This window comes from Melanotaenia boesemani, chromosome 2, assembly GCF_017639745.1.
Source record: "Melanotaenia boesemani isolate fMelBoe1 chromosome 2, fMelBoe1.pri, whole genome shotgun sequence".
Classification (NCBI taxonomy): domain Eukaryota; kingdom Metazoa; phylum Chordata; class Actinopteri; order Atheriniformes; family Melanotaeniidae; genus Melanotaenia; species Melanotaenia boesemani.
The window spans coordinates 16,346,973-16,374,945 of NC_055683.1; the positions used below are offsets into that span (position 1 = coordinate 16,346,973).

Here is a 27,973-nt window from a genome sequence, read left to right on the forward strand (position 1 = left end):
CACGACATTAAAAGTTACCAGCTTACAGCCAAAAAGCAACAAAGATAACAGCAAAGGTGGTGGAACTGATTATCTTGACCACTATCCCCAACATCTTGGATGAGAACTGCAGAAAGACTGGAAATGCTAGCTACTTGAACAAGAACTTGTTATTAGTGCTTGACTGAGGGGAAACATTATTGCACAAGTTTCTAGTCTGCAATAAACGTTATTTTGTTTGTTGGTAAAATATTGTTTGAATAGTTCTTTTTGACCCTGACTATGCTGCTTTTGTTTATATTTTGGATTATTTAATCTTTTTTGCACTAAAAGCTAAAGCTTAAATTGAAATACCTCAGTCACTTGAATATTTAAGTTACTTACTTTATCCTCAGTTAATGTTACAACAGCTACATTTTACTTTTTTATTAGTTTTGATTTGTGTAAGTTTGAACTGAAAAGGTAGGCAAACATTTGAGTAAGTTATTTGTTATTTATCCTCACCTAATGCTCCAGAATGCAGGCATTAACTGCTAAGATGTGATGATCACATTCTGGGAGCTCTGAGTTTCCTCCATCACATTGTGAGCAGCCTTCTTTTCAGGAGCATTTCGGACTGCAGCCTCCTTTCTTTCTATGCTGATAATGACTTTTTTCTACTAATAATAATGTGATATTCATAATATCTACATATCAACATTTGATTTCTTTTTCTCTTTTTTCTTATTTTAAATTTTGGATTTGTGTGTTTTTGTTTATATTAAGACTAAATTTTTAAAATAAAAATCACCAACTACTGCACCATTTAGCTCCAAGCAATTTTTACTGTAGGCCATTTTAGGTGCAGTAAGTTAGTACTTGGCTTAACCTCTGTGATTAGTTCTATCTTGATGGTACATAAAGGAAAAAAAACAACACAGTGCAACTTAAAAATGAGAAGAAAATGTCTAATAGAAAAAATGCAGAAAAATGCTTGGCACTGGCACGAGGAGAACTCTGGCTTGTGCCCCCCTTGGGTCTGCATTCTGCATCAATAATTACTAGAAGACACTCATTTCCCAGCAACGTATCCTTGCTGATTCTGTTGCTGGCAAATGATGAAGAAATCCCAACATTACTGGCTTTGTGGATCAGATGGTTCAGTCTGTTCTGATTTTATATATAAAGTTATTCAAATCATTATTCCTGCTTCTGTTTCATCAGGATTGGATCATTGTGATGGACTTTACCCCTGTCTGAGCAAAACCTCTTTAGAACAGTTCCACGTTGTTCAACATGCTGCTGCCAGGATTCTGACTAAATCCTCCAGGTTTCCTCATGTGACTATGATCTTGATGCAGCTGCACTGGCTTCAAGTTTAATCCAAAGTGCAATTCCAGATTCTTTTCCTGACATGGAGATATCTTCATGGACAGGCACCAGCCTCTACCAGAGGGCTTCTGAAGCCATGTCTGCCTGCAGGTCCCTGAGGTCCTGTGACCGGGGCCTGTTGATGAGGCCCCACACAAAATCAAAAGCAAAAGGAGGCGGAGCTTCTTTTCAGTGGCCCCCAGACTCTGGAACCCTCTTCCTTTGGACTTGAGATGGGTGGACTCTGTGGTGGCTTTTAAAAGTCAGTTAAAAACATCTTTTTAAATCTGATTTTTATTCATTGTTTTTTTGGTTTTACATTGTTGGCTCTTGTCACGCACTTTGTGATTTTCTGTCTTGAGAGGTGCTGTATAAATAAAGTTTTACTGACTTACTAAAAACACTTGAACGATGCTTTAAAAGAAAATGTGGCCACTCATTGGAAAATGGAAATCAGAAGTAGGTGTGGTTTGTTGGTTTAGTGTAAAGAAAGATGCAGCAAGTGAAAGCTGCTGATCTGATGTGAGACTAACTGTCACGGCTGGGTTAAGCCGTAATGACTATAGAAAATAGAACAAGTTTATTGAGTACAGGGGTTCTGGGTTGACTGAGCTGGAGAGGGTCTGGGGTTCTGGATCTCTGGGAGGAGAGGAGAATGGTGAGTGGCAGTCCAAAACAACAATATCCTGTTTTTCCAAGCTTGGTGAGCGGCTTACTGTATCCAAATGAAACTCCAGAATGGAGGAGGAGGTTGCTGCTGATCCTGAGCTGAAGGATGATAGGGCGAGCAGGCAGGTGGCAAAGTGACAAGCTGGTGATCAGAGGAGAGAGACTGGAGGTCAGCTGTACTGGAAAGCTGGAGCTGTGACAATGCACGGTAACAGTGAGTATAATCTGGCGAGGTCTGGTTGCTCCTGCAGTCCTTATAAAGGGAGGCTTGTTGAAGGGTGGTGGAATACAGCTGTGGAGGAAGGAGCAGACCGGACTCCGCCCCAAGCTTCCAGAAACCTGCACAGCCCCACCTAAAGCTCAGGTAGAGAAGGACAAGCAGCAGAACCGTGACACTAACAAGGACTATTAACAGTGAGTGTTAAATGAATTACTGGCTCTTTTTACACTGTTGTTTGATTTTCCAGCTCGTACCTGAAGCCAGGAACAGACGGTGAGAACAAGATGATGGAAAAGCTCAATTCAGCTGAGTACATTAGGGTTTATCCCCACTAAGCTAACATGGAAATCTCAGTGATACTGGGAAAGAACGGCTTCCTGGGCTTTTCATTTAGTAAAGACATCCTGATACCAATAATAGAATCCATTTGCAGGAATAAAAAAAGGGATTTTTGGCAGACCTAGCAGTGGAAACTTCTTTCTAAATGTCTTATTTACCTGGTAAAAATATTGCTGAGTCATGTTTCCACGTGTGTAAAAATGGAATAGAGAGCGTTTCCATGTATTACAGGATGTTTTACCGAATATACAAACATTTACATATAACAGTTCTATGATTCTTATAGAGGTAAAAATGAAAAAAAAGGCAAAGTATCAAGAACAAATCCCTGATTTAAACAAGTTTTATATCTGAACTTGTTTTTCTAACTAATCACATGACCTTTCTTTCTAGAAACAATTTTAACAAATTCTTAATGGTGATTGATTAATGATTAATAGGAAACATTAAATGAATGCTGTCATGTATTAAATGAGCAGTGAGAGTAATTTTTAAAAGAATCTAAACTTTAACAGGGTTGTTGTAAAGAAGAAGGATTTACTTTTTCTGTGCTGGATATTGAGTCTCTATTTTTATCTATTATATATTTAGTGATGACCAGAAAAGTGAAGTGTTTGCAGCATCATCAGACGTCAGAGCTGATGTAGCAGATGTATATTTGTAGACAAGAAACCGTTCTCTCCAGCAATAATTTCATTGGAACAAACACTTTTTTATGCTCTTTAGTTGTATGAGAGCGGCTGGATTCCAAATATTCCTTCTGATGTTGGTTTCTCCAGATTAAGCTGCTAAATACTAAATAAGTTAATTTATCCTGTTATCTGGTTTTTAACTTTGATCCATTAAGATAAAACCCAGAATGAGAAGAAAAGTAAATCTTTTCCTCTAGATGTGGAGATGTAGCTGCTGCAGGTTTGGCCAGTAGGCTTCTATATTCTGAAGACAAAGACCTTCAGAGAACAAATGAAAACACTTCTAGTTCACCCCTGAAACAGCAGCCTGTTGCTGGAAACTCATTTTAAATGAAAACAAACTTCAAACTGAAATCATATGATAAGCAGACGTCTGATATGAGCAAAAAGGGTATATGTCTTTCCCATGTTTGCATGTTCCACATCTTCATCAGTGATATCTGTTGGGAGCAATTCTCCTAATGTTGATTTCTTTTCCTTTTCTGTACACAAAGTATTTTACACAAGAAAAAAAGACTGACAGGATTTATTTGTGTCCTCCAGACAGAAACTAAAAAAAAACTTTGTGCAGCTTTGTCTCAGATACCTTCAGTGACATGAGCAGAACAAGAGAATTGTGTGAAAAGGATCCTAAGTGGAAGGAAGGGAGGGAACAGAGTTGAAGACAGAGCTGACTAAATGGAGCATATTTCAGCCGTATTAAGCAGTCAGAGAATAAAGGTAAGGCCTTCCTGGAATTTATGAAGAGCAGATTCACTCAGATGTCTGCAGACAGCAAGCGTGCAGAGCTGGAGAAGAAGCTGGATGAAGTGTTGAATGACACTCTGGAAGGTCTGGAGAAGCTCCACGTCTTCCTGGATGCTGTGGAGAAGCTGGCCGCCACCTCACTGTGTGTGTTCGCTGAGAAGCAGGTGTTACACCTGCCTGATAAGATCAAACTTAATCATCTTCAGGCTGCACCATTAATCTGTCCTCTCCTCTTGGAGTTTAAAAGAGATGCACAAGTTTTCTTCCATAACTTTATCAAGAAGTTCAATGAGTGGCAGCCCAGGATGCTACACGTTGTAAAAGAGCTGGAGAAGAACGCTGCTCAGCTGGACAAGATGAATAAAGGGGCAAAAATCTCCAGCGTGGGGCAGCTCAGTGGGGGCAGGAGGAGGTGTGCTCTCCATTGTTGCTTTCGCATTAATTCCTGTTCCAGCAGGAGTGTCTCTGGGTCTGACGACGGCTGGTGTAGGAATGGGAGTCACCAGTGATCCCAGTCAGCAGCATCCTCACCTCCACCACAGAGGTTGGACTTGATCAGGAATATCAGAAGAAAGCGACCAAGCAACCAGCTGCCAACGTGGAGGCGAGCGAGATAGATGTGGCAGTGGGAGTAGCAGAGTTGCCTCTCAAGTTGCTGCTTTTGTAGGTGGTGTTGATTCCCTGCTTGATGCTACTTCTGCTGCAAAGCAAGTAAAATATTAAGAGATCTTTGGAAGTGCAGCAAAGTGGTGGCTCAGGAACGCAAAGCATTATGTAACATAGCCAGGGTGGCCTCAGATATCCCAGATATTGGCCAGGCAGCAGCCAAAGGACGTCATGCTCTCATTAAGGGAGCCAGAGCTGCCTTTATTGCTCGTTCTCTGCATCGAGGTTTTCTTTATTTGTAAAGACAGCATCAGTCTGGCCAGAGGCAGCCAGACTAAAGTTAGAGCCAGAGCTGCACTCTGGCGCTCAAAAATGGATTCATGTGAAAAGATCTGCAGCTCTTTGTGCCAAAGCAAGCTTTCCAAAGAGGGAAAGAGAAGGAAACACAACTTCTACCTACAGGTTAACAGATGATGGATTCTTTCAGGTTTTCTCTGTCCACCTTCTGCTGTAGAGACTCAGACCGAACCTGAGAGTCCAACACTAAGTCTGAGACTAAAGTCCAGCCCCACTCCAACAGGTGTGTGGGGACCACATCTGACTGGAGGCTACTTTGATTCATCTCCCATTCATTGGAAATTAACTGCTGATGTAACTCACACACACACACACACACACACACACACACACACACACACACACACACACACACACACACACACACACACACACACACACACAAAAAAAAACAAGCAAACAATCATCCTGAAATTTTGCTTCTGTTATTTTTATTTTCTTGTTGATGTCTTGGGGAAAAAAGTCCAGAATCTCTCTCATCTACTGGTTCACTAGAGACTTCATCATCATCATCATCATCATCATCAAGAAAAAAGACCCCCAATGAATCACAACAGAAAGAAAGAAATATTACATGATTTATTAAATGAAACAGGAAGAAATGAAACATGACGAAAAACATTAAAACTTCTAAAATTCTGATACCTTACTACAATGAGAAAAACTTAAATAATAATGAAAATAAATATTCACATGGATATTTGAGATAAAGAAATGAAAAACCCATAAATTGAAATAAAAGTGAGAGAAATTAGAAAATCTTTAAATTCTACATTTCAAGTAGAAATTCAAACATTTGTGGTGAAAAATGAAGCAAAATATTACATTTCTGATGTGAAAATAAATCTCAGAAAGTCTAAATAAAGACAGAATGAAGCAAACAAACTAAGAGTGAACACTGGGAGGATTTTCATTTCCAGCATCATGAAGTGGAACTAGCTGCAGATGACATGAAGTGAACACAACATCCTGATATTCAGTGTGAAGCTTTAACTGGAAACAACATGTGGATCCTGGAAGAAGCACAGCTTCCATCTTTAAAGTACTGGAAGAGGAAAAAGTTTCCAAGGAATCATTTAGAAGAGTTTCACACAGAAACTGATTGAATCCATGACTGAACTATCTGTTCACCAGTCAGAGTTTCTCTGCTACGACCAGACTCTTTACACTCAATAAAGAGACACCCAGGAACCAAACCTGAGCCAGAACCCAAACCCAGCATAGAGAGGATGAGTGAATGTGGTGATTGGATCAGAGAGTCAGAGGAGACTCTGTAGAAGGACAAAGAGCCAGCAGGACAGTCCACATACACTGCTACTCTGTTAGAGACAGAGTAGGAGGAGGAGGAGGAGGAGATGGGTGTTTTTCTGTTATTTTTGCCAGACAGAGTAACCTTCATCATCAGAGCAGCTCAGACTCCAGGACTGATTATTTCGTCCAAACCTACAGTATCTACTGTTTCCTCTCCTCCTGATTTCTCTGTAACTCACTGATATAGAAACGTCTCCTCTCCACTCGACCTCCCAGTAGCAGCGACCAATCAGAACATTTTCACGCAGAAGCTGAGGCCACCCGTCAAATCTGTCTGGATGATCAGGATATGATTGAAACCCGTTGATATATGTCACCTTCCTGTTGTTGTCAGACAGGTTGAGGCTTCTGCTCATTGTGTTCATGTGGATTGTGAGTGGACAGGAATCTGATGGAGAGAACAAACACAATCCAGCTGCAGTTATTGATCTATTGACACTTTGATGCTGACTGATGAATGAGTGATGGGACAGTGTGAAGATGGTTGAATGTGATTGTAACCCACGTCATGGACCCTCATGTACACCTATTCACCTAAACCTACAGTTTATGACAATTAACAGATTGATAAAAAATAGTCTAAAAGTTCATGTAGTTTTTCATTTTGTTTTAAAATGGTTTAGAATACAGAGAGTTTATATATATACAGATGTGGACAAAACTGTTGGTACCCTCGGTTAATGAAAGAAAAACTCAAAATGGTCACAGAAGTAACTTGAATCTGACAAAAGTAATAATAAATACAAATTCTATGAAATTTAGCCAATGAAAATCAGACATTGCTTTTCAACCATGCTTCAACAGAATTATTAAAAAAAAAAATAAACTCATGAAACAGGTGTGAACCAGTGGGAAAAATGAATGAGTCCAACATTTTCCTTGGCAATAAGGGAATCAAAATTTTGTCAGAGACAAATAAGTTAGTATCATCAGCAAATAATATAGGTGACAATATACTTGAAGCATTAGCTAGATCTATAACATATATTAAAAACAACAAGAGACATGGAAAGGTTAAGGGATCGATGAGCTACCTTTTTAATCAAAGAAGCATGAATTTCATTATGGCCAGGAGAGGAGTTTTTAAGGCTCATAATAATATCAAGCACTTTACAGGTAGAAGGCTTTACAGGTTCAAAAACATTTAGAGTGACATGCTCATTAGATATAAAGTCATTGGGAGAACCAGAAATGTCGCCAATATGTTTTGCAAGACATGGTCCCACAAGAAAGTTATTGGATATATTTGCAGTTCAGGATGGCTCTGTTATCTTTACTTCGCCATCCTGAAATTCACCTGGGGGTAGAAAAGAGGCATGTCTCATATATACACTATATACAATTCTTTCAGAGTGTCCCATGTAGATTTAATGTTATTTGTAAAGCTGTTAAGTTGATCACTATAATACTCCCGTTTAACATTTCTGAGAAGATGATTGTATTTGTACCTAAATGATTTATATGACATATAATTTAAAGAAGTAGGACTTTGTAGGTATTTTTCATATAATTTATTTTTCTTTAGAACAGATTTCTTAAGTTCAGTAGTAAGCCATGGTTTGTTAAATTTTGATGAGCTTTGGTTACTGTTATTTGTGAGAGGAAAACATTGGTCAAACACAGAATACACTGTGTGCAGAATTATTAGGCAAATGAGTATTTTGATCACATCATCCACTTTATGCATGTTGTCCTACCCCAACTGGTACAGGCTTGAAAGCCTACTACCAATTAAGCATATCAGGTGATGTGCATCTCTGTAATGAGAAGGGGTGTGGTCTAATGACATCAACACCCTCTCTTCTTCCGGCTCTCAACCGAGGCAGACGCTTTTTCTTCTCCCTCCCTCTCACTCTGCCCTGCTGCTACTGTCCTGTCATCTCTGAGCCTCTCTCTGCATTTCCTTCCAAAAACTAAATCTTGGATATGGATTTGATCAGCTGGTCCCTAAATGCAATCGACCAAATTTATTCGAACCGGAAAACAGGCGTGGGGGAGCCTGCTTGCCCTGGCGGAACGTTTTCGGCTGGATATGTGATGGATTCCTGGGGAGCGTGGAAAGTCATGTGTCTGTCGATTCTTTCTGTCGAGGACGTGGAGGACATCTATACATTCGGTTTCATGATAACTGGGTTTCTGCTGTTTGGAGCGGGCGGTTTCCTGGCATATCGCAAAATTCGGACACTGTCGGCAGTCACTGGCAAGCTGCCGGATTTCTGTGCGGGTGTGTGCCGAGCTACGAACAATCAGGCTGTGGCGGTACAGGAGCTGAATCGTAAACTGGAGGCTATTCCAGTACTGGATGGCAAACTGGTTGCGCTTTCTGGGCTTGTACGTGAGGTGGTCACCAACTTGGAGAAGTTGTCAGCTCGGCTGGATGGAAATTGACCCAAAATTCGGATCATTGGGAGTCGCCAGTGGGACCACTGAGAGACTTAAGGCAGACGAAACAGCTCTGGCCTGAACCAAAACAAATGCTGTTATCAAATTTGGCTCCCTGTGCTGGCCTTGAATGGCTGGCTGAAAGCTCCCTGGAATGTTTTGTTGATGGACGCTCAGTCCCCCCACCCTCCCCTCACCCTCTTCACGGGCGATGGACTTCAACCTGGATCAGCCCTCAAGGATGCCCCACTATCATCAGGTGGCAGAGACTGTGAGGGAGAACTGGGGCAAAGTTCATATGCTCACTTCTACGCACACACACGCACCACACTCAAGTACACGAATACAGATACACCTCCCCGTTATTCACTGCCTTGCTGTCCTTCCACCTCCTTCCACTCCCGGGCAGTGGGTTCATTGGACGCGCTCTGAGAATGCAGCTGCGTCTGCACTTGCTGCGATGGGAGTCCCCCCCCCTCCCCCCCCCGCCACGTGTTTCTCATGTTGTGATTGTCTGAGTTATGTTTTTGTATGTACTGAGGAGTGTTTTTTTGTATCTCAATAATGGGCCCTTAGGCCCAGTGTGGAGATGCCTATTTTTTATCCTCTCAGCTACATCTTACTCCCTAATGTTCCTTTCACCTATATCTAAGACAAGGAGCGCTGTAGAAATGGCTGCTCCGTCAGTGTATGCCTGTTCTGTTTGTGTCATCACATGTTGTTTTGTCTAGTCTTGGATGGGTTGTACTGAAAACATGAATTTCCCTGCAAAGGGATTAATAAAGTATTTTTCATTCATTTCATTTCATTCATATCAGGTGTGCATAATTATTAGGCAAAATGGGTCAGAAGAGAGATTTGACGGACTCTGAAAAGTCAAAAATAGTGAGGTGTCTTGCAGAGGGATGCAGCACTCTTAAAATTGCCAAGCTTTTGAGGCGTTATCATCGAACAATCAAGCGTTTCATTCAAAATTGTCAACAGGGTCGCAAGAACCATGTTGAAAAACAAGGCGCAAAATAACTGCCCATGAACTGAGGAAAATCAAGCATGAAGCTGCCAAGATGCCATTGGCCACCAGTTTTGCCATATTTCAGAGCTGCAACATCACTGGAGTGCCAAGAAGCACAAGGTGTGCAATACTCAGGGACATGGCCAAGGTAAGGAAGGCTGAAAAAACGACCACCACTGAACAAGACACACAAGATAAAACGTCAAGACTGGGCCAAGAAATATCATAAGACTGATTTTTCTAAGGTTTTATGGACTGATGAAATGAGAGTGAGTCTTGATGGGCCAGATGGATGGGCCCATGGCTGGATCAGTACAGGGCAGAGAGCTCCACTCCGACTCAGACGCCAGCAAGGTGGAGGTGGGATAATGGTATGGGCTGGTATCATCTAAGATGAGCTTGTGGGACCTTTTCGGGTTGAGGATGGAGTCAAGCTCAACTCCCAGTCCTACTGCCAGTTTCTGGAAGACAACTTCTTCAAGCAGTGGTACAGGAAGAAGTCAGCATCGTTCAAGAAAAACATGATTTTCATGCAGGACAACTCTCCATCACACGCATCCAAGTACTCCACTGCGTGGCTGGCCAGAAAAGGTCTAAAAGAAGAAAAAATAATGACATGGCCTCCTTGTTCACCTGATCTTAACCCCATAGAGAACCTGTGGTCCCTCATCAAATGTGAGATCTACAGGGAGGGAAAACAGTACACCTCTCTAAACAGGGTCTGGGAGGCTGTGGTTGCTGCTGGACGCAATGTTGATCGTGAACAGATCAAGACACTGACAAAATCTATGGATGGCAGGTTTTTGAGTGTCCTCGCAAAGAAAGGTGGTTATATTGGTCACTGATTTGTTTTTGTTTTGTTTTTGAATGCCAGAAATGTATATTTGTAAATTTTGAGTTGTTATATTGGTTTCCCTGGTGAAAATAAATAAGTGAAATGGGTATATATTTGGTTTTTGTTAAGTTGCCTAATAATTATGCACAGTAATAGTCACCTGCACACACAGATATCCTCCTAAGATACTAAAACCAAAAAAGCCCCACTCCAACTTCCAAAAATATTCAGCTTTGATATTTATGAGTCTTTTGTGTTCATTGCAAACATAGTTGTTGTTCAAAAATAAAATTAATCCTCAAAAATACAACTTGCCTAATAATTCTGCACACCCTGTAGAACTTGGTATAAAAAATAATCATAAGCTGTATTTACATTTAGTGTCCCATACACAGCCTCCCAAGATAAGTTTGCCAACATCTCTCTAAAGTTCTTAGTATTTCAGTCACGGAACCTTCTAAATGAAATCCTCTTTCATTCAGACAACCTTGATTAACTGGGCAAAACAGTTCAGACCAGGATATGGTGAAGGAAGAGGAAAGTTCAAAGACTGTGTTGTTAATTGGAACCAGTTAGGATCTGTACAACATCCGTCGGTCAAGAGACCATGGGTTGGCTCTGTCCACTGCAATTACATAAGTTGGGTAGAAGAGAAACCAGGTCCAGCCCACCGAGTGTGCGACCTAACTCTGTCTGTGGGTAAAAAAAAAAGGAACGCTTAAGTGAAAAACTTTGTTTTACTCCATAGCCACTTCCCTTCCTGCTTGTCTGTGTCTCCTCTGATGAATGAGCACCTGCAGTTTTTTTGGGGGGTGGTAGTGGGGGGTGGGGGAGCAGAAATGGAGGCTAGGCGGAGAGATGCTTTACCTATTCGGGTTTAATTTTATATATATGTATATATATATATATATATATATATATATATATATATACATATGTAATTACAATTATGGCCGGTCTAATAAATTAATTTGGAATTTAAACAATTTGGTGGATCAACTAAACAGGATGACCTTACTGGATGTACAAAGCTGTTACAGGTACTGACCTCAGTACAGCGTGAATGTTGTTTCTGTGTATGTGTATTGTATTTTGTGTTTGTGTTGGCTAAAAATTGCTGACTTATATAAATAAGTCTTGACTCAGGTTTTGTTCAAGTTGCCCTACCACTTCTTCTGAACTTAAACTGGTCCAATGGCACATATTTCTCTGTCTAACAGCGATGTAGGTGCTACATGGTGAATCCAATAAAAAACACACTTACACGTCCTCAGACCTCCTGGTCTCAGCCATGGTTCTCCAGCAGGCTCCACCCTGAAAGGAGGAGGGAGTCAGAGCATGCTAACATGGACATTATGTGGCTCTCATACACACTTTTTTCTACACAGCAGAATCAGGAAGCTGATTGGTCCACACCCACACCAACAAAACTGCTTTGTGGAAGTCACAGTTTCTTCTTTCAACCATCTTCTCCTTTTCATCTCTTCACAGATGAAGAACTCTGCAGAAACTCCTGATCTAACCAAGAGCTGCATCTTCTCTCTGCCCTGAAGTCTTATTGATCAGCTTCTGAAAACAATATCCTCTGCAGAGCAGATTGGCTCAGATTCTTTGTTCTGACTCAGCTGGGAAATGTTAAAGTGGCTTCTTTTCCTGCACATGAAGCTAAATGACTGTCAGAGACTCTGTTTGAGGCCATGATGTGTGTGTTTGTAGCTGTGACGGCTTGTTTCCTACTGACCACTAACAGCTGCTTCATCATCACACTGAGGATTTGTTCCCTCACATTATTCCTGCAGATCCTGCTGCTGTGTGGACAGAAAACATTTCTTTCTAAAGCAGGAACAAATCAGAGGGATCAGCAGCATCAACTCACCACACTTCTTCCAGATCTGATCCAGTCTGCTGATTCATTTCCAGTTTGAAGTGCAGTCACATCACCCAGCTTCTACTGACTCCTACATCTACACTGTTATTGAAGCTGATTGATCATCTGATGGATTATTGAATTAGTAATTATTGAATCAGCACCATGGGATCATCAAAGCTCTAAAGTCCTGAGTGAAGAGGAGAGGTTAGACTGCCTCTGGTGGTCAGACATGGAGCTGCAGCTGCTGAAATACAGGATGTGACAGGATTCAGGAAAGTTTGTCTCATCTTTCCTCAACATCAGCTGTGAACATACTGAGTCCTTTCACGTTAACCAGGAAACCTGATGTAACATCATCATCTTCATCACAACACACACACACTGCCATCTCCAGTCACTTCCTCCAACACCCGATCAGCCGTTTTCACATGACTGAATCCACATTATCAGTGGTCCATTCCTACGGGACAGTAGGGCTCTACTCTGTCTCCTAGTTGCTCCAATAGGTCTTTATCATCTATTTACACCACTGATCAGCAGCACTGATACAGGAAGACTCCTGATCTAGTGGGACAGGAATCCAATCCACTGGCAGGTCTAAAATCTTTAGGATTATGATGCATTTTCTGGGTCTGTTGTGTTTCAGCAACAGAAGTCTCCAGTAAGTGGGAGAATCACTGAGCATCATCATTCATGGGAACCTTTTCATCCCTCATTTGTTTAAATGTATCTATACAGAGGAAGGAATACAGGTCTGATCAACACATGCACATTTCCACAACAACTGATATATAAAGAGAACTTTACAAGAACATAACTGTTCAAATGGTTTTATAAATATTTGTGCTAAGCTAAGCTAACATTTCCTAGACCATCTCTGTGTCTGACCCAGGGTCAGAGGACAGAAAAGATGTTAACAGACAGTTATCACTCTTGTTCCTGCGGATGTTCTCTTCGAGATTCTCCTACTCAAATATCTGCTGTGAGCAAAGGAAAAAGGCTCCTACATGTGTAATTGTTCATATAACACTCATATCCAGCATGAAGCAGGACTGAGTGAAGAACAGAGAAAATGTCTGCAGATCTTCCTCCTCTATCAGACATTGTGTGGCTGCAGCAGCCTCTCCATACCTGAGTCTGTGTGGATCCTTCAGTGCAGCCATTAGCAGCTTCACTCCTGAGTCTCCTGGATGGTTGTATCTCAGGTCCAGCTCTCTCAGATTAGAGGGGTTGGAGGTCAGAGCTAAGGCCAGAGAAGCACAGCCTTCCACTGTGATCAGACATCCTGACAGGCTGCAGAAAACAACACATATGTCAGAAACTCTGAGAAATGCTGAATGTCATGAAATGTTCAGAAAAAACTGCACCTCACATTATTGGCTTTGTGTCTTCATTTGTTCCAAATTTATGACTTCATGACTCAGTTTGTGAGAAATGTCAAATTTCCAGGTTTCTACATAGATCCACCAATCATGTTTTCAGGGGAGAAATGTTTTCAGTTAGAAAGAGGCTGCTCTGCTAACTCTACTTATTCTGATTAAAACATGTGGAACAAAATATGAATTTAAAATTATAGTTTTATTGTGGATGAGAACAAAGTTGACCTGGGAGCTTGAGGGTCCTGTTCAGTATCTTAGCTGTTCCTTGGATTGATCTCTTCTGGATGTAGATGTCTGATGTTTCTCCAGGTATCTTTTGGAGCCACTTGGTTGCAACACAGTCTCACTCCCGACTCGTCAAAAACCGACGCTTGGTCAGGACCCTTTAGCGACACATACTGACGCAAAAGGTACCCTTCTGCGTCTCTTTCAGACGCAAGTAGAATACAATTGACTCCAATGTAATCCCATCTGCGGCTATATGTGACGCTCAGAGCAGGTGATCACCGCGAGCGGTTTCCTCATTCCTCTTTTAAAAAAATGCATATACTTCAATTTAAAAGTGTGGTTTGATGACATTTCTAGCGAGAAATATGCATTTTTTCCCCACAATCTCTCTTCAGTGAGTGTATATCATGCATGGTTTATCAGTTATTAAAAGCATTTTTCCACTTCGGATTTGGCCAGAGTGAAATGGGGATGTTCGGCACCAATAAACGACAGCAGCCTTTTTAAAAAATATATTTTTAGTTTAATGCATTGCATGCATGCGTTTATAATTCCCATATATTCTGTGACTGTACTAGTTGTCTGACATTTTTGGGAGATGTATATATATATATTTTAAAAACTTAAATAGGGAATTAGTTGCCGTCGTCCCGCTGTATCCCCCCCACCTTTCCGCTTTATACCCCCGATGCGTCCACAAAGGACGCTTTTGTCAGGACCGATTGGCAGGACCCATTTGCGTTGATGACTGACGCTCAAGGTCTCCTTTCGCGTTTTCTCCTCTCTTCGCATGGGGATCTCCCAATCTACCAACGCAATCCCCTCTGCTGCATTACCTGACGCCCAGAGCAAGTGATCACCATGACAACCAAAGACCCGGAAATAGTTTTTTCGATATTTGCAATATTATTCAAAACAGAAACACCAGTCTATTTTTTAATTGCATAACATCAGTGGTATAATTCACTGAGAACCAATATTGATGTTTTCCCATTCGATTCTGAGAAACAAGGAGTTTCATGATCAACTTACATGAACTACACTACCCACAATTCCTCAAAAGATCATAAAATTAATATAAAAAACGTTTTCACATAATTCATCTCGAAATAAAATAAAACTAAAACACGAATCGGTTAAAATTCATAATAAATAGAGCTAATATTGTTTAATTTCAGTTCGCTGTGAGTGATAGGTCAACTGCTCCTTTCAAGCTCGGTAATTGGTCGGTTTTTTTACATGCATCTGTGTCTGAGTCGGTACGTGGGGAGATGCACTAAAGTTACACACCGGACCCAGGTAAGTGGCCAGAAACACTCCTCATCATTTAAATGTAAAATGTACAAGTTATTCACCTTTTTTTGGTTTGGCTAACTTAGCAAAGGTTAGCTTACAACGTCAGTGTAGAATGACGTTTTAACGTAGTATTAACGTAAATATTAGCTCGAAAGTAGCTTTTACTTTTCGGGGGGGGCGCAGTATAATTCCTCAACGGATAGAAATGACTGATGGATATGAATAGGCGTAACAAAAATATCTTGTGAAAGTGGTAAAGTTTGCCCTGCAGTGTGAAAAACAGGTGGCAGTGTAGCTTAAGCCCCATATGAGAAACCGTTGCAGTAGAATTTTTTTTTTATCTGGTAATAAAATGAATGAGAGTATGTAACTGATTCCACCGAATGGGTGCCATTTGCTTGTTGTAACTCTTCCAAATTAAACATTAATTTTCAATTCAAAACATGCATTGGTCAATCTCAGGTAGCTTTATTTTTATTTTATTTTTTACAAGGTTTCTAAGCCGAAGCAATGCAAAAAATGACATCTTTTAAGAATTTTAATAATTATATTTCACGGTAAAGTGTATAGTTAGAGAGTGGGTACGAGTAGCAAATGCTATTTTTTCAGTGTTGTAGGTAGTTTTTATTGATGTTTTTAATTATATATCTTAAATTTGCAATTAGGTCAACGTACAAGACATTATGTTTAATAATTAAATGTATTTTATAGTTATTTTTGTGCACATTTATACATGTAATTTCCTGGGGACAGAAATGGCACTGATTCGGCGGAAAGACTCATGTATAACACATTGTGTTGTTATATGTTAGTATAGTATATTGGTGTGTTGAACAGGAAATGTCGTTTTAACATTGTGATGTAAATCGGCAAAGAAATAGCATTGTCATGTGTTAAATTATAATTTCCCAAAGCCTCACTTGTCATCTTTGTTTGAGTTAATGTTAATAGTGTGCATGAACAAATACTATTACATACAATGCCCAATATTGACTGTATGAAATATTTTTTTCATATCACTTCATTTGAAATAGGATCTCATGAACAAAAGTATGTACTTGTGGTTTTATCCATTAGTTAATACTGTAATCACCTTACAGCAAAGATATCTAATTGTTATATTTCACTCTCATATGCAGAATGACAAAGCCCTGTGCCAAAGTGTGCAGCTCCTGCCAGGCCCCAAATTCCCAAATTCCCTTGGGAAAAAAACTTGCTCTGCTTGTTTAAGCCCATTTCCAGAAGACGCCAAATTTTTTAAAAAACAGGAGGAGCTCAAAAAAAATGAGTGGGCATCGGCAACAAAAAGTTGCCGTAATTCCAGCAGGACTGTAAAGTCTGCCCAGCTATCTGTGAGTTTTAATGATTCCGATTTAACAAAGGATGTGTATTCTCAGACAACTACATAACGATTTTATTTGTCAGTCAATGTTGTTCTTTTGTTAATATGAAACCTACCTTACCACCTTACGGCTGTAACAAACCATGATTTGTTATTATTGATCAATATGATTGTTACACGTTGACTTAATATTATGTACTGTATACACAAATATTACAATATGCACAAAGCCAACAATAGCTGCTAATAGCCAAGCAAATAAATCAACTTCACATTCATGAAAGCAAAGAAGTTTCTATTGAGCTGTTGCTGATTAGCCCTATTCCTGTCATGCCAAGATGTAGCAAATATTTTTCTTGTAATTCTTGCAGGTTTTTAAACTGAATCAGCTGGGATATTGCCCATTGCTGTTCATGGGTCGTCAGGGCCGCAATGGGAGGATTTCTGCTGACCTCATCCATCATGTGGCACAGATGGATGGGGTGGTGAAAGACATCCTCCAGAAGATGGGGAAGTTATACAAACACCTGCTGAAAAGTGAGATCATCGTATCCAAAATGAATGTGTCACACTTTACTGTCCTATATAGTGTAGATTTTCATTGACTCTGTGTCACTAGGTTCAACACATGTAAATATACAGGTTTCCCATGGCAACATTTAAAACCTTATCCACCTTCAGCCTTTTAGAAATTACAACTTCTGTTGTAGCCTGTTAATCAATGACTGTCTTTCCATTCACGTGTCAATCAAATACCGAAATTTAGTGAGAAAAATGTATGCAAAAATATGATGTGATTGAACATGTAAACTTTATGCTGATACTACTATTTTACAGTTTTCATTTCTTTTTCTTTTTGTATTACATTTTGCATTTAAAATTTTTGCTGAATGCATAGTTATCGTGGATTTTAAGGGCATTTTCATTGATGATGATGGAATATAAGAACTTAACCAAGTTGTTAAAGCCATTTACAAAATCAATTCACTGGTAGATGTCTAAGTTCTGTCCTGAAATCAAATTTAGAAGAATATTATGTTTAAATTTTTAAATTATTTGTTATTTTGTCTGCAATATTTGCAGAGTTGTTGCAAGCACCGATGGCAACTCCTCCTCCCCCTCATGCTGCTCCCGGAATGGACTGCGCCCCTACCCCGATGGACACTCAGCCTGGACCAGGACCAGAAGAATTCATTCTTGAACTTCAGCCTGTTAAGCATCCAGGCATCTCTGCTCTATCCTCCTCCTCCCTCTCCTCCCTGCCTCCTCCTCCTCCATCTTCTCTCTCCTCCCTGCCTCCTCCTCCTCCATCTTCTCTCTCCTCCCTGCCTCCTCCTCCTCCATCTTCTCTCTCCTCCCTGCCTCCACCTCCATCTTCTCTCTCCTCCCTGCCTCCTCCTCCATCTTCTCTCTCCTCCCTGCCTCCTCCATCTTCTCTCTCCTCCCTGCCTCCTCCTCCTCCATCTTCCCTCTCCTCCTTGCCTCCTCCTCCATCTTCTCTCTCCTCCCTGCCTCCTCCTCCATCTTCTCTCTCCTCCTTGCCTCCTCCTCCATCTTCTCTCTCCTCCCTGCCTCCTCCTCCATCTTCTCTCTCCTCCCTGCCTCCTCCATCTTCTCTCTCCTCCCTGCCTCCTCCTCCTCCATCTTCCCTCTCCTCCTTGCCTCCTCCTCCATCTTCTCTCTCCTCCCTGCCTCCTCCTCCATCTTCTCTCTCCTCCCTGCCTCCTCCACCATCTTCTCTCTCCTCCCTGCCTCCTCCTCCATCTTCTCTCTCCTCCCTGCCTCCTCCTCCTCCATCTTCTCTCTCCTCCCTGCCTTCTCCACCATCTTCCCTCTCCTCTCATCCGCCTCCTCCATCTCCAGTCTCCTCTCTGTGTCCTGCACTCTCTTCCAAAAAAAAAAAAAAAACTCACAGGTTATATTTCCTCTGTACTACTTCTACATGAATATAGTGAAATTATTTTGTAATTGTTAGGCTGCTACTTCAGAACACTTATTTATGTTTTATTACTGTCTTTTTTTCTAGAATGCAGAAAACACAAATACCAGAAGGTGTTCCTGTACGAGAGGGTTCTTGAGAAACGAGTGCTAAACGTAAGGATGTTTTCCCTTATTCCTATTGATTTGCTTTTAGGTTTACAGCATTTGTGATTTTACAGCACAGGTTTTTATAAGGAAAATCAAAGTGTATTCCTTTTTGTCTCCCAAGACAAAAAAATCTAAAGATGTGGTCATATAAGAAGCTGATTTGCTAGTACAGCAGCTGATACATCTGTATCCTCATTCAGATGGCAAAAGTCTTAATAGGTTGCCTGTTGTCTGTCAGTATCCTTTGGCCTTTTGCGATATTCAGTTCAAGCCTATTCTATTTAAAATTACCCACAGCAGAACCTTTCTGCCCAGTACCATTTAGATAGATAGATAGACAGACAGACTGACTGACTGACAACTGGTAGAAGATCTCCAACATCTTGCTGAACACGTTGAAGGATCTTAGCTTCCTCAGGAAATAGAGTCTGCTCATCCCCTTCCTGTACACAGTCTCAGTTAGATTTCCAGTCCATGGAGTCCAATTAGGAGGGATACCTGACTGTGATTTTTCAGGATACTTTCAATTTACTTACTTCCTATATATGCCTGTAAAGGAAATCTAAAACCATGAACTTGCTCCACCTTAGTTCAGATTTAATTTATTCAGTATTTTTTTTTCTGTTTTGTTTTGGAAGCTGCTATTATAGCATTTTAAGCCATTTCATGGGATGCATAGGCTTGAGAAATGTCTCTAAAATAAATATTTGTTTATTTTTTTAAATAAGAAACTTTTTTAATAACTTACAGGGAAAGGCAGAAGTAAAGATTAGGTGGACACCATGCCCGAAATGGTAAGTTTTTCCCAAATAAATGCAATTCAGGGATTCAGTGGGGTCCATCTATATAAAGCTAAGCGCTATCAAAGACTTTTTCTGGAGTAATATAGCTTTATTTATTCAAATGATTGGTGTACTGTATTTAATAAGAAACATACCATCATCCAATTTGATATCAGTCAAGCTAATCTGTTAACCTCCAATTTCGGCTTTTTTTTTCTTTTCAATTTCCTGCAGTGGTAAGGTGTGGGCTGACACGTGGGAGCCAGCACAGCAGTATGGCAGTCCTACATAGGTAACTGCTGTTTCCTTCTGTTTAGTATATTTAGTTCAGAATGCCATTTTAAAATTAGAACTTGATTTGTGATTGTGATTGATTGTGTTTTCTTTCTTTTTTTTGTGTTACAGGCCTTGGTGTGTGTTGTCCTCTGAAAAAATTTGCTTTTAGTTCTGATCTGCATTTTACACATTTGGTTTTGCCTTAATTGTTAATTTTTGTTAATTAATTGTTGTTGTTGTTAGTTAATTGTTGTTGATTGTAACAGTTTGTTACTTATTATTTTATGTTTATAATTGGCAGGCACTTTTTTATAATTGGCACTTTATTTTATTTGAGACTATATGTGTTAACTGAAGCAGTTTTGAAAATGTGTTTGTTAAATGTTCAAGTTCATCATAAAAGTTCAAAATAAATTATTCAATACACATTTCAGCCAGTGTCAATCTCTGTTTCACTCTCTAACTGTGGCTTAAGTACATAAATCATCCATGAATCTGATCAATAATATCTCACAGAATGTATTCCCAGCACTCGATATCTCACATATGTGGTCTACTTCTCATAGTTTTATATATCAACCAACATTATTGTCTACATCATCACCACTATAGAAGTGACTAGGCTATTGTAACATAGTGCAAGTTAAAGTAATACTCCACTGTACATAAATTAACATATTGTATGAGATGATTAGGGTAAGCAGTAATGTGTATGGGAGCCTAAAGACAAAGAAGTTAACTACACCAGTACCAGCTGGAGATCACATTATATATTATATGTTTTACTTCTTTTAATATGTCATCTGTCATGTTTATATGCAGTGACAACTGAACATTTAGAGCTGTGCTCATATTTGGTTTTTATATACAGTGTATCATCAGAAAAAAAAATGAAAATTTCTATTTTTCTTGTTTGTTTGCACATGGCTATTATTGTGTGCATATTGCATATGTAACGATATTATTATGTTATATGGTACTTAGATAACCTAAATGTTCGTGTTAATATCAAATTCAAGTTGGGTTTGACTGACGTCTTGAAAACCTTGGGGTGTTCACTAGCCAGTATTGCTAGTTATCTGCGATTACTATCGTTTATTAATCAATCCTACTGCGGGTATACTGAACTAAATGCTCTTGTTTGGAAGTCACGCCATATTAAAACAAATTATAAACCACATTAACACTTTATAGAAACAAAATAGATCGAGGGATGAGGTCTGAAAGATCTGTTTTGAAACGTTGCTTAATACGTTACGCCATTGAACACAACCCTTTCTGTCGGCGAGATAGAGCAGCAGGACAAAACGTTAAAATAGCACTAATAAATATATATATTGATCTTTTCCATCACATACATCTACTCACAATATAAATATACATTTTATGGTCATACTTTGTCTGTTGAAAAATGAGCGGATATATGATTTCTTAACCCTAATGTCAACATGTTAACCGTAAACCGGAAGGAGGTTACCAGAACTACAATTTGTGCCAAGTTACAATACACAGCATTGTGCTACGTCATAGCTTTTGTAGTTCCAATGAATTACCTCTATTATATAAAACTGTGATCCCGCACTTTGCAAACTTATCATATGTTTTTAAGGGTGGGAAGCACGCCTGTCTGGTCTGATTTTGACTTTTGTATTGGTAAGAGGGTGAAATCATGTTTTTTATAGGTTTTGACCCTATTCAGTGGCGCCCCCTATTGGTCTGCTGTCGGGCATGATAGTAGAGGTGCAGAGCTTTCCAAAACTGTTGACCCCATGTCTCTAGCATATTTTGTTGTTGAACTATAGGCCTTCAAAAGTGTCACAGGTACAAGGTTCAAAGGGAACACCTGGGGAGCAGGAACTGCCCACAAATCTCATATTGACATATGTTGCTCCTGAGGTCAATACCTTTCCAACGATGTCTTCACTGTTGTCCTACGACAAAGTTTGATTTTCTTGTTGGTACACATCATGGCTGTTTGACTTGTACATTCAGAGACCTCTTTAAGGGCCAAGCTGAAAACAATCAGTCAAAATCTTTTAACAAGTATTTTGTGGCCAGATTTCTTTAAGATATCGATGATAGTATTATACACAGTCATACTACTCAATTTGGACCAGTTCTGAGTTTATTTTCCCTTTAAACTACTGATTGTTTCACCTTTGACATTTTCCCATTAACTTAACATGGCTATTTATAGACCCTTTAACCCCTTCCCCAGTCTGACAGGATGATCCTGGATGATCAAATTTATAATATATCATAGTGCTAATACATTTCTGTGTACAGTTTAAGTTATGCAAACATAGCTTACAAAATGACCGTCATAGGACCTTTTAATCAAAAAAAGTCGGCATAGGCTTAACATGCTCTGCGGAGGGAGATACATAGACAGTACTTCATAGAACACTGTAACTTAAACCTCTCCTCAAACCATCCAGAATGGTCCTAAAACCTGTGTATAGTTTCACGTATAGATGTATCTCTAAATAGGAACCTCATGACAGCAAAAGCTAAAAAAATACTAAATCTCAATGGTTACGTTCTTAAAATCAAAGGTGTACTTTGTCCTAATATTTCAGGTGTGAATGAGGAGCAGGGCTGTTAAACTTGGTGTTTTATCTCTCATACTCTCATACTGGTCACTTGACATTCAACATGGCGTCTCATGGCAAAAAACTCTGAGGATCTGAAAAATGGAATTGTTGCTCTTTATAAAGAAGGTCTAGGCTCTGAGAAGATTGCTAACACCCTGAAACAGAGCTACAGCACGGTGGCCAAGATCATACAGTGGTTTTCCAGGACAGGTTCCACTCTGAGCCCATTAGATAGGAAAGAATGATGCAGAGTAAACAACTGCACTAAGGAATTCCATAAACTAAAAAGGAAAGAGATTTTGACTGAACTGAGTGGTTCATTTCACGTGAAAAAAAAAAAACAAAAAACACTTATGCATATATGTTTGCATATGTTTTTATTTATATGTGCTTTAATAAAGATTATAATGACAATGGACTTCATTTTGTATTGCAGCTTTCAAAATTTAGTAATAAAGTTCAAATAAGAAATGTATTAAACATGCATAGAATAATCAAGACAATAAAATATTGCAGTGCAGTGTTCAGTAACATGTAAAGACAGTATCCCAACCGGTTAAATAAGGGATACACATTGTGGACAACCTTTCTGCCAACCTTCCATTGGGAAACGTTTGCATTGTGTGTAAAGATGCTCAAGTGCGAATTAAAATAAAAAATAAACCCAAAAAACATTTATTCTGGCAATAACGAAACAGACTTATAGGTCCCATAACACGGTGGTGGGTGGGATTTTTTCATCTTAGACCAATCTTACTTCTTGTTCGTGATGTCCGTTTGAATTTTGTAAACTGTTAAAAAACAACCAAATGCAAAACACACAGAAGACCTGAGTAGAAAATAAATAGTCAATTAAAACTTCTTACAGCTTTACCACCACGCTTGACCTTAATGTGGCAAGTACTGCACTCGGTCTACTCGTCTTTTTCATCCTTTAGTGTAAAATAATTCCACACAGCTGACTTTGTCATTGATAAGTTTAAATTATTAGCGGGACATGCAGACAAGTCCGTGTCTTGTTGATGTTTAGGGGATGCTGGGCAGGTGGCTAGAAGGTGTGCTAAAAACGCGGACTGGATTTTGGGGGGGGGAATGGAATGGATCGGGACATCCCTATCAACTACACCACAAAATGTATCCAGGCTAACTGTCAGAGAATTCAGAGTCACTGTCAGAAAAGTCAGATAGACTGTCCAGAAAATTGACCTCTCCTCCTGTCAATGTATGAAAATATTTCGTCTTCACACCAGCCATCATTTCTGTAGTGTCTTGCTGCTTTCGTTTCAGAATGCTTTGCAGACCTTTCTGCCCATCTGCACTGAGGTTCCATGGTGAATCTGTGGTGAATGGCATAATAATAGGAATCTGTATTAGTAACTTTATCATCACAGTTTGATATGTATAATCGTGCTAAAAATATTAAATGCATGCCTTGCATTGTTGCACTGGACACTTCTTTCAGGGAATTCCCCTGCGATGAAAGTGACTTCCAGTGCCGATTCATCTCTGTGGTCAGTACCTTGGTCTCCTCCTGCAGTCTCCTTATTGACTGTACGAGGTCAAACACCGCTCTTTTTTTCCTGAAGTCGACAGAGTCTGGAAAGCATTTGTGACAAAAAAATTAGTTTTTGTGGCATTAAAGAGTGTGTGTGTGTGTGTCACATTTGCAGAAAGCATTAAACATACTGGTGTACCTACCACTATGTGGCAGCTGCCATGGCCATGCTGCATCTTCAGACAGGATGGTTTCCAGACAGAGACTTTCTGTGCTTGGAACCATTTCGTTGTACCTGTCAATCAAGGAGGTCAGGATCCCTTTCTCCTTCCTGATCTTGCTGCGGATTTTGGCTCGCCCTTTGTTGCTGTCTGTGTCCATATAAAGACGATGCGAGCGTCTCTTGATGCCAGCCACCAGCACCTCAATATTGTTGGCCAAGGCAGAAGCCTCATTTGTGTTGGTAGATGTTGCTGTAAAAAGGAAACATGCATGATGCGTTGTGTAATTTTGCACAATAGTGCAATATGATGCAATTTCTATGCATCTCTCAAATACCATAATCATGAGTACTGTACTACAAATGTTAAGTTTTGTATATCATGTTCTGCTCGTGAATTAATGCCAGTTGAAAAGATATTATCTTCCCATAGAATAAATGGAAAATCATATAGTAAATGTATTGGACTTAGATATAGACCTGCTGGAACTCTAGCACAAAGTTTCAGAACACATCCTAAATTACTCTTGACAAACTAAGTAATACAAAAGAATAGAAATTCCAATTAAAATATTGCAGAAGCTCTGACAAAAATATAACATTATATAACATGTAAACATGTATAGCCCAACATTTTGAAATGATATTGAGCATCTTGGTTGCTGAATTTTTCTGTTTTCCACGTTAGGGAAAAGAGCCTGTTACTGCGGCTATTCCTCTAACCTGTGAGAGTCCTGTGTGGTTACCCATGATGACCTTCTATTTACACCTCACCCTCTGTCATATCACAGAGGGTGAGGACAGAGCTTGATTTTGTGTTGAACTTGTGCAGTCTGCTAAATAGTGGCAGGGATAGGCCCTGCCACTAAACAACTGTTTTTAACACAAAAAACTGTGTGCTGCTATAGGTAAATAGATAAGACATAACTTTCTCACCTTCTGCCCACTCCCTTACATCACTGACCCAGTCCTCCAACTGGCTGTCAGTCACTGACAACTCTGCCTTCACAGACTCCAGTTTCTGCAACTTTTCCTCCAGAACTTTTGTGGCCTTTAAATCACAATGATAGTAAAATAATTAAATGGTATTTCCACAGTCTCAAGTAGTAATATCAAAGACTATTTAATCCACTCAAAAAGTGAAGTCATTACTTTCAGATATCTGTGGGACAGAGAAGAGGCCAGGTTCTTCTTCTTCTGCTGATTCCAGCGCATAGATAATAATGTCAGCATGTCTCTGCGTCCTACAACAGATATAAGACAATCTCATTTTCCATTTATTTTTTTTTAACCCTTCCACTGGGGCGGCAGTGGCTCAGGCGGTAGAGCAGGTCGTCCAATGATCGGAAGGTCGGCGGTTCGATTCCCGCTCCCGCAGTCATCTGTCGTTGTGTCCTTGGGCAAGACACTTAACCCTCCTTGCCTCCAGTGTTGGCATCGCTGGTGTATGAATGTGTGGATGAATGTTCGGTGATGGTCGGAGAGGCCGTAGGCGCAGACTGGCAGCCACGTTTCCGTCAGCTTGCCCCAGGGCAGCTGTGGCTACACACGTAGTTTACCATCACCAGGTATGAGTGAGGAGTGGATGAATAATGGATTCACACAATGTAAAGCGCTTTGGGTGCCTTGAAAAGCACTATATAAATCTAATCCATTATTATTATTCTAATTATTTTTATTTTGCCATCTCACCCGCTTTCGACATGTGTTTTGTCGTCACAGCTATACGAGACAGGAAGGCATTCACTTGCTCCACCTCTTCTCCCAGAGTTAATCCAGCCCCCTCCTGATAAGCTCCACTCCATTTCACCTGTTTAAAAAGCATAACATAACAAAGCATATTAAAACATGTAAATGTTGATGGAATAGTGTGTCCGTTACATGTAATGATTACTTACTTCACATTTCAAGTCATGAGCTTTGGCATGAAGCACGGAAAGAAAGGGTTTCATGCTGAGGAGGGGCTGTAGCTCTGGCAGATTTTTGGAAATTTTTTGGAGGTAAGGCCAATATTTGCATGTGACATCCATGCAAAAAAATGTGGCACTTTTAACAGCCAGCTTATTTTGCAAAAACAGCGGGTATGCAAATATTTCTCCCCTGTACATGTTGAGGGCAGAAAGCAGCACGCCATGTCGACAGACAGCTATTTCCAGTCCCTCCTCATCCAGCTTGCTGGCAGATCTTTGGGAGGTCTCTCTGGCAGCCGACCACTCTCCTCCACAAATGCCCCTACCTGAAGCCTAAAAAAAAAAAAAAAAAAGAAAATTGATAGATGGAAATGAAACAGAGTTACCTTACTAAACACTACAGGGAGAGAACTATATTACTGTGTACACACACACATTATATATATATATATATATATATATATATATATATATATATATATATATATATATATATATATATATATATAAAAAAATGCAATATTACATGTTTTGTTTTGCTTTGGATGTCGTGGACGAAGTTTGCGACATCGTCATCCTTTGCAATGAAGATGTCGTCAAACACCGGCTGTTCTTCAGATCTAAATACAGCAAAGGAACACTCGATTAAGTATTGTATTCTGAGGGTAATTGGTGGACATTGAGTGACTTATGTTTTGTTATTGGTTCAAACACAATCTAAATATTTTATAGTACCGTGCTGCAGTCCTGAATCGGTAGTGTTTGCGATTGCCGTCCACACACACTGCAAGCATTTCGGGACTGCATGCAGGACAGGTGAACGGCTCCTCCCTGCAGATACTGTCCACCTCATACTGGACAGCCTCCCACTCAAAAAAACTTTTCAAAAAGCTGTCTCCTGAAATTTTCCCAGTCTATCATGAAAAGAGGATAACAATAGCTAATATTATTTTAATAAACAACATCATAAAGACAAAGCTTTTCAAAAACAAATAAAAAAAAATCAAAAAGGGAAAAGAACCTCAATACTCACACGGCCGAAGCGGACAGTTCTCTGATCCAGCATTCGGAGAAATGCCTGACAGGACAGACCAGGAGCTGCCATTTTCATTTCTTCAAAGGAGAAGAAAACATCAGTGGCATAGATAGTGGCAAAGTGAAGGGTTGCTGGCCAGTAGTCACTTTGGATAACGTCTTTTATTCCGGCAGTCCATGCGGCGTTGCAAACTTCACATGCCAATTCGGGCAAACTGAGATCATATCGTCCTTTAAATAACAAACACAAGAACAAAACAAAAAAGCATCAATCTAACATAGGGTTTCATAACTGTTAAAAATCTATTAATCTAATAATCTATTCCTTGATAGCTATGTTGAGATTTCATATACAGTACATAGCTATTGTAAATATGAGAGTTTTAGAGTAACTTTTTCCACTACCATTCATTGTGATAACAGTGGTAGCCCTTCCAGTTTTGATCCTCTGTGACTCTGTTGGACAACCACAGATTCTGTTGGGGATCTCCACTGGCACAAAACGCTCTGAAAAAACAAAACAAAGTCATGACTTAAGAATCAATTACATCTTAGTTTAAATCTCTAATAGTCCAGAAAGGATCATATTTTATGTGCTCTAAGCCAGATCTTACCACAGGGACAAAGGGTCTCATTACGCACAAAAGTGGTTGGAGGTAATGGCTGGAAAAATCCTGCAGTACTGGCATCTCTGTTATGAAGGGGGTGTCTGGTGTGCACAGTGATGTCACAATCAGCACAGAGGAATGGGCGCGGTCGGCAATCACGACAACGGATCACAGCAGCATAACTCCAACACTGCTGACAGATGTTGGGTTTGACGTCTTCTTTGGCCACTGTCATATTGACCAGGCGTGGTCTCTCTGCCCTCCAGCTCTCTGAAAAGAAGCTCTTTAGGGTGCTCCAGTTTGAGGAAGCTGCTGGTGCTGGTGCTGGTGCTTCCACCTCACTTTGAATAA

The 27,973-nt window shown here is 40.0% G+C and overlaps 1 protein-coding gene, 2 long non-coding RNA genes and 1 pseudogene across 3 annotated transcripts; 3 read left to right on the top strand and 1 right to left on the bottom strand.

The window, feature by feature from the left end:
- Positions 1–4,010: 4,010 nt before the first annotated feature.
- LOC121656964 lies at positions 4,011–5,076 on the top strand (annotated as a pseudogene).
- An 11,445-nt stretch (positions 5,077–16,521) lies between these two features.
- On the top strand, positions 16,522–17,902 carry LOC121649763. Its single transcript, XR_006012170.1, has 3 exons — positions 16,522–16,624; positions 16,986–17,151; positions 17,698–17,902. It is a non-coding gene; the product is annotated as an uncharacterized LOC121649763 (long non-coding RNA).
- A 528-nt stretch (positions 17,903–18,430) lies between these two features.
- LOC121649751 lies at positions 18,431–20,395 on the top strand. The gene is made up of 5 exons (XR_006012167.1): positions 18,431–18,529; positions 18,641–18,708; positions 19,453–19,496; positions 19,719–19,776; positions 19,890–20,395. It is a non-coding gene; the product is annotated as an uncharacterized LOC121649751 (long non-coding RNA).
- A 3,083-nt stretch (positions 20,396–23,478) lies between these two features.
- LOC121649685 lies at positions 23,479–27,902 on the bottom strand. The gene is made up of 12 exons (XM_042000690.1): positions 27,629–27,902; positions 27,420–27,521; positions 27,013–27,245; positions 26,715–26,893; positions 26,506–26,599; positions 25,968–26,312; positions 25,762–25,879; positions 25,222–25,313; positions 25,006–25,120; positions 24,053–24,322; positions 23,786–23,950; positions 23,479–23,691 (listed from the first exon to the last, which is right to left on the bottom strand). Exons 1-12 carry the CDS (start codon positions 27,855–27,857, stop codon positions 23,498–23,500), a joined length of 2,136 nt encoding a protein of 711 aa, XP_041856624.1. The 5' UTR covers positions 27,858–27,902; the 3' UTR covers positions 23,479–23,497.
- Between the last annotated feature and the right edge of the window lie 71 nt (positions 27,903–27,973).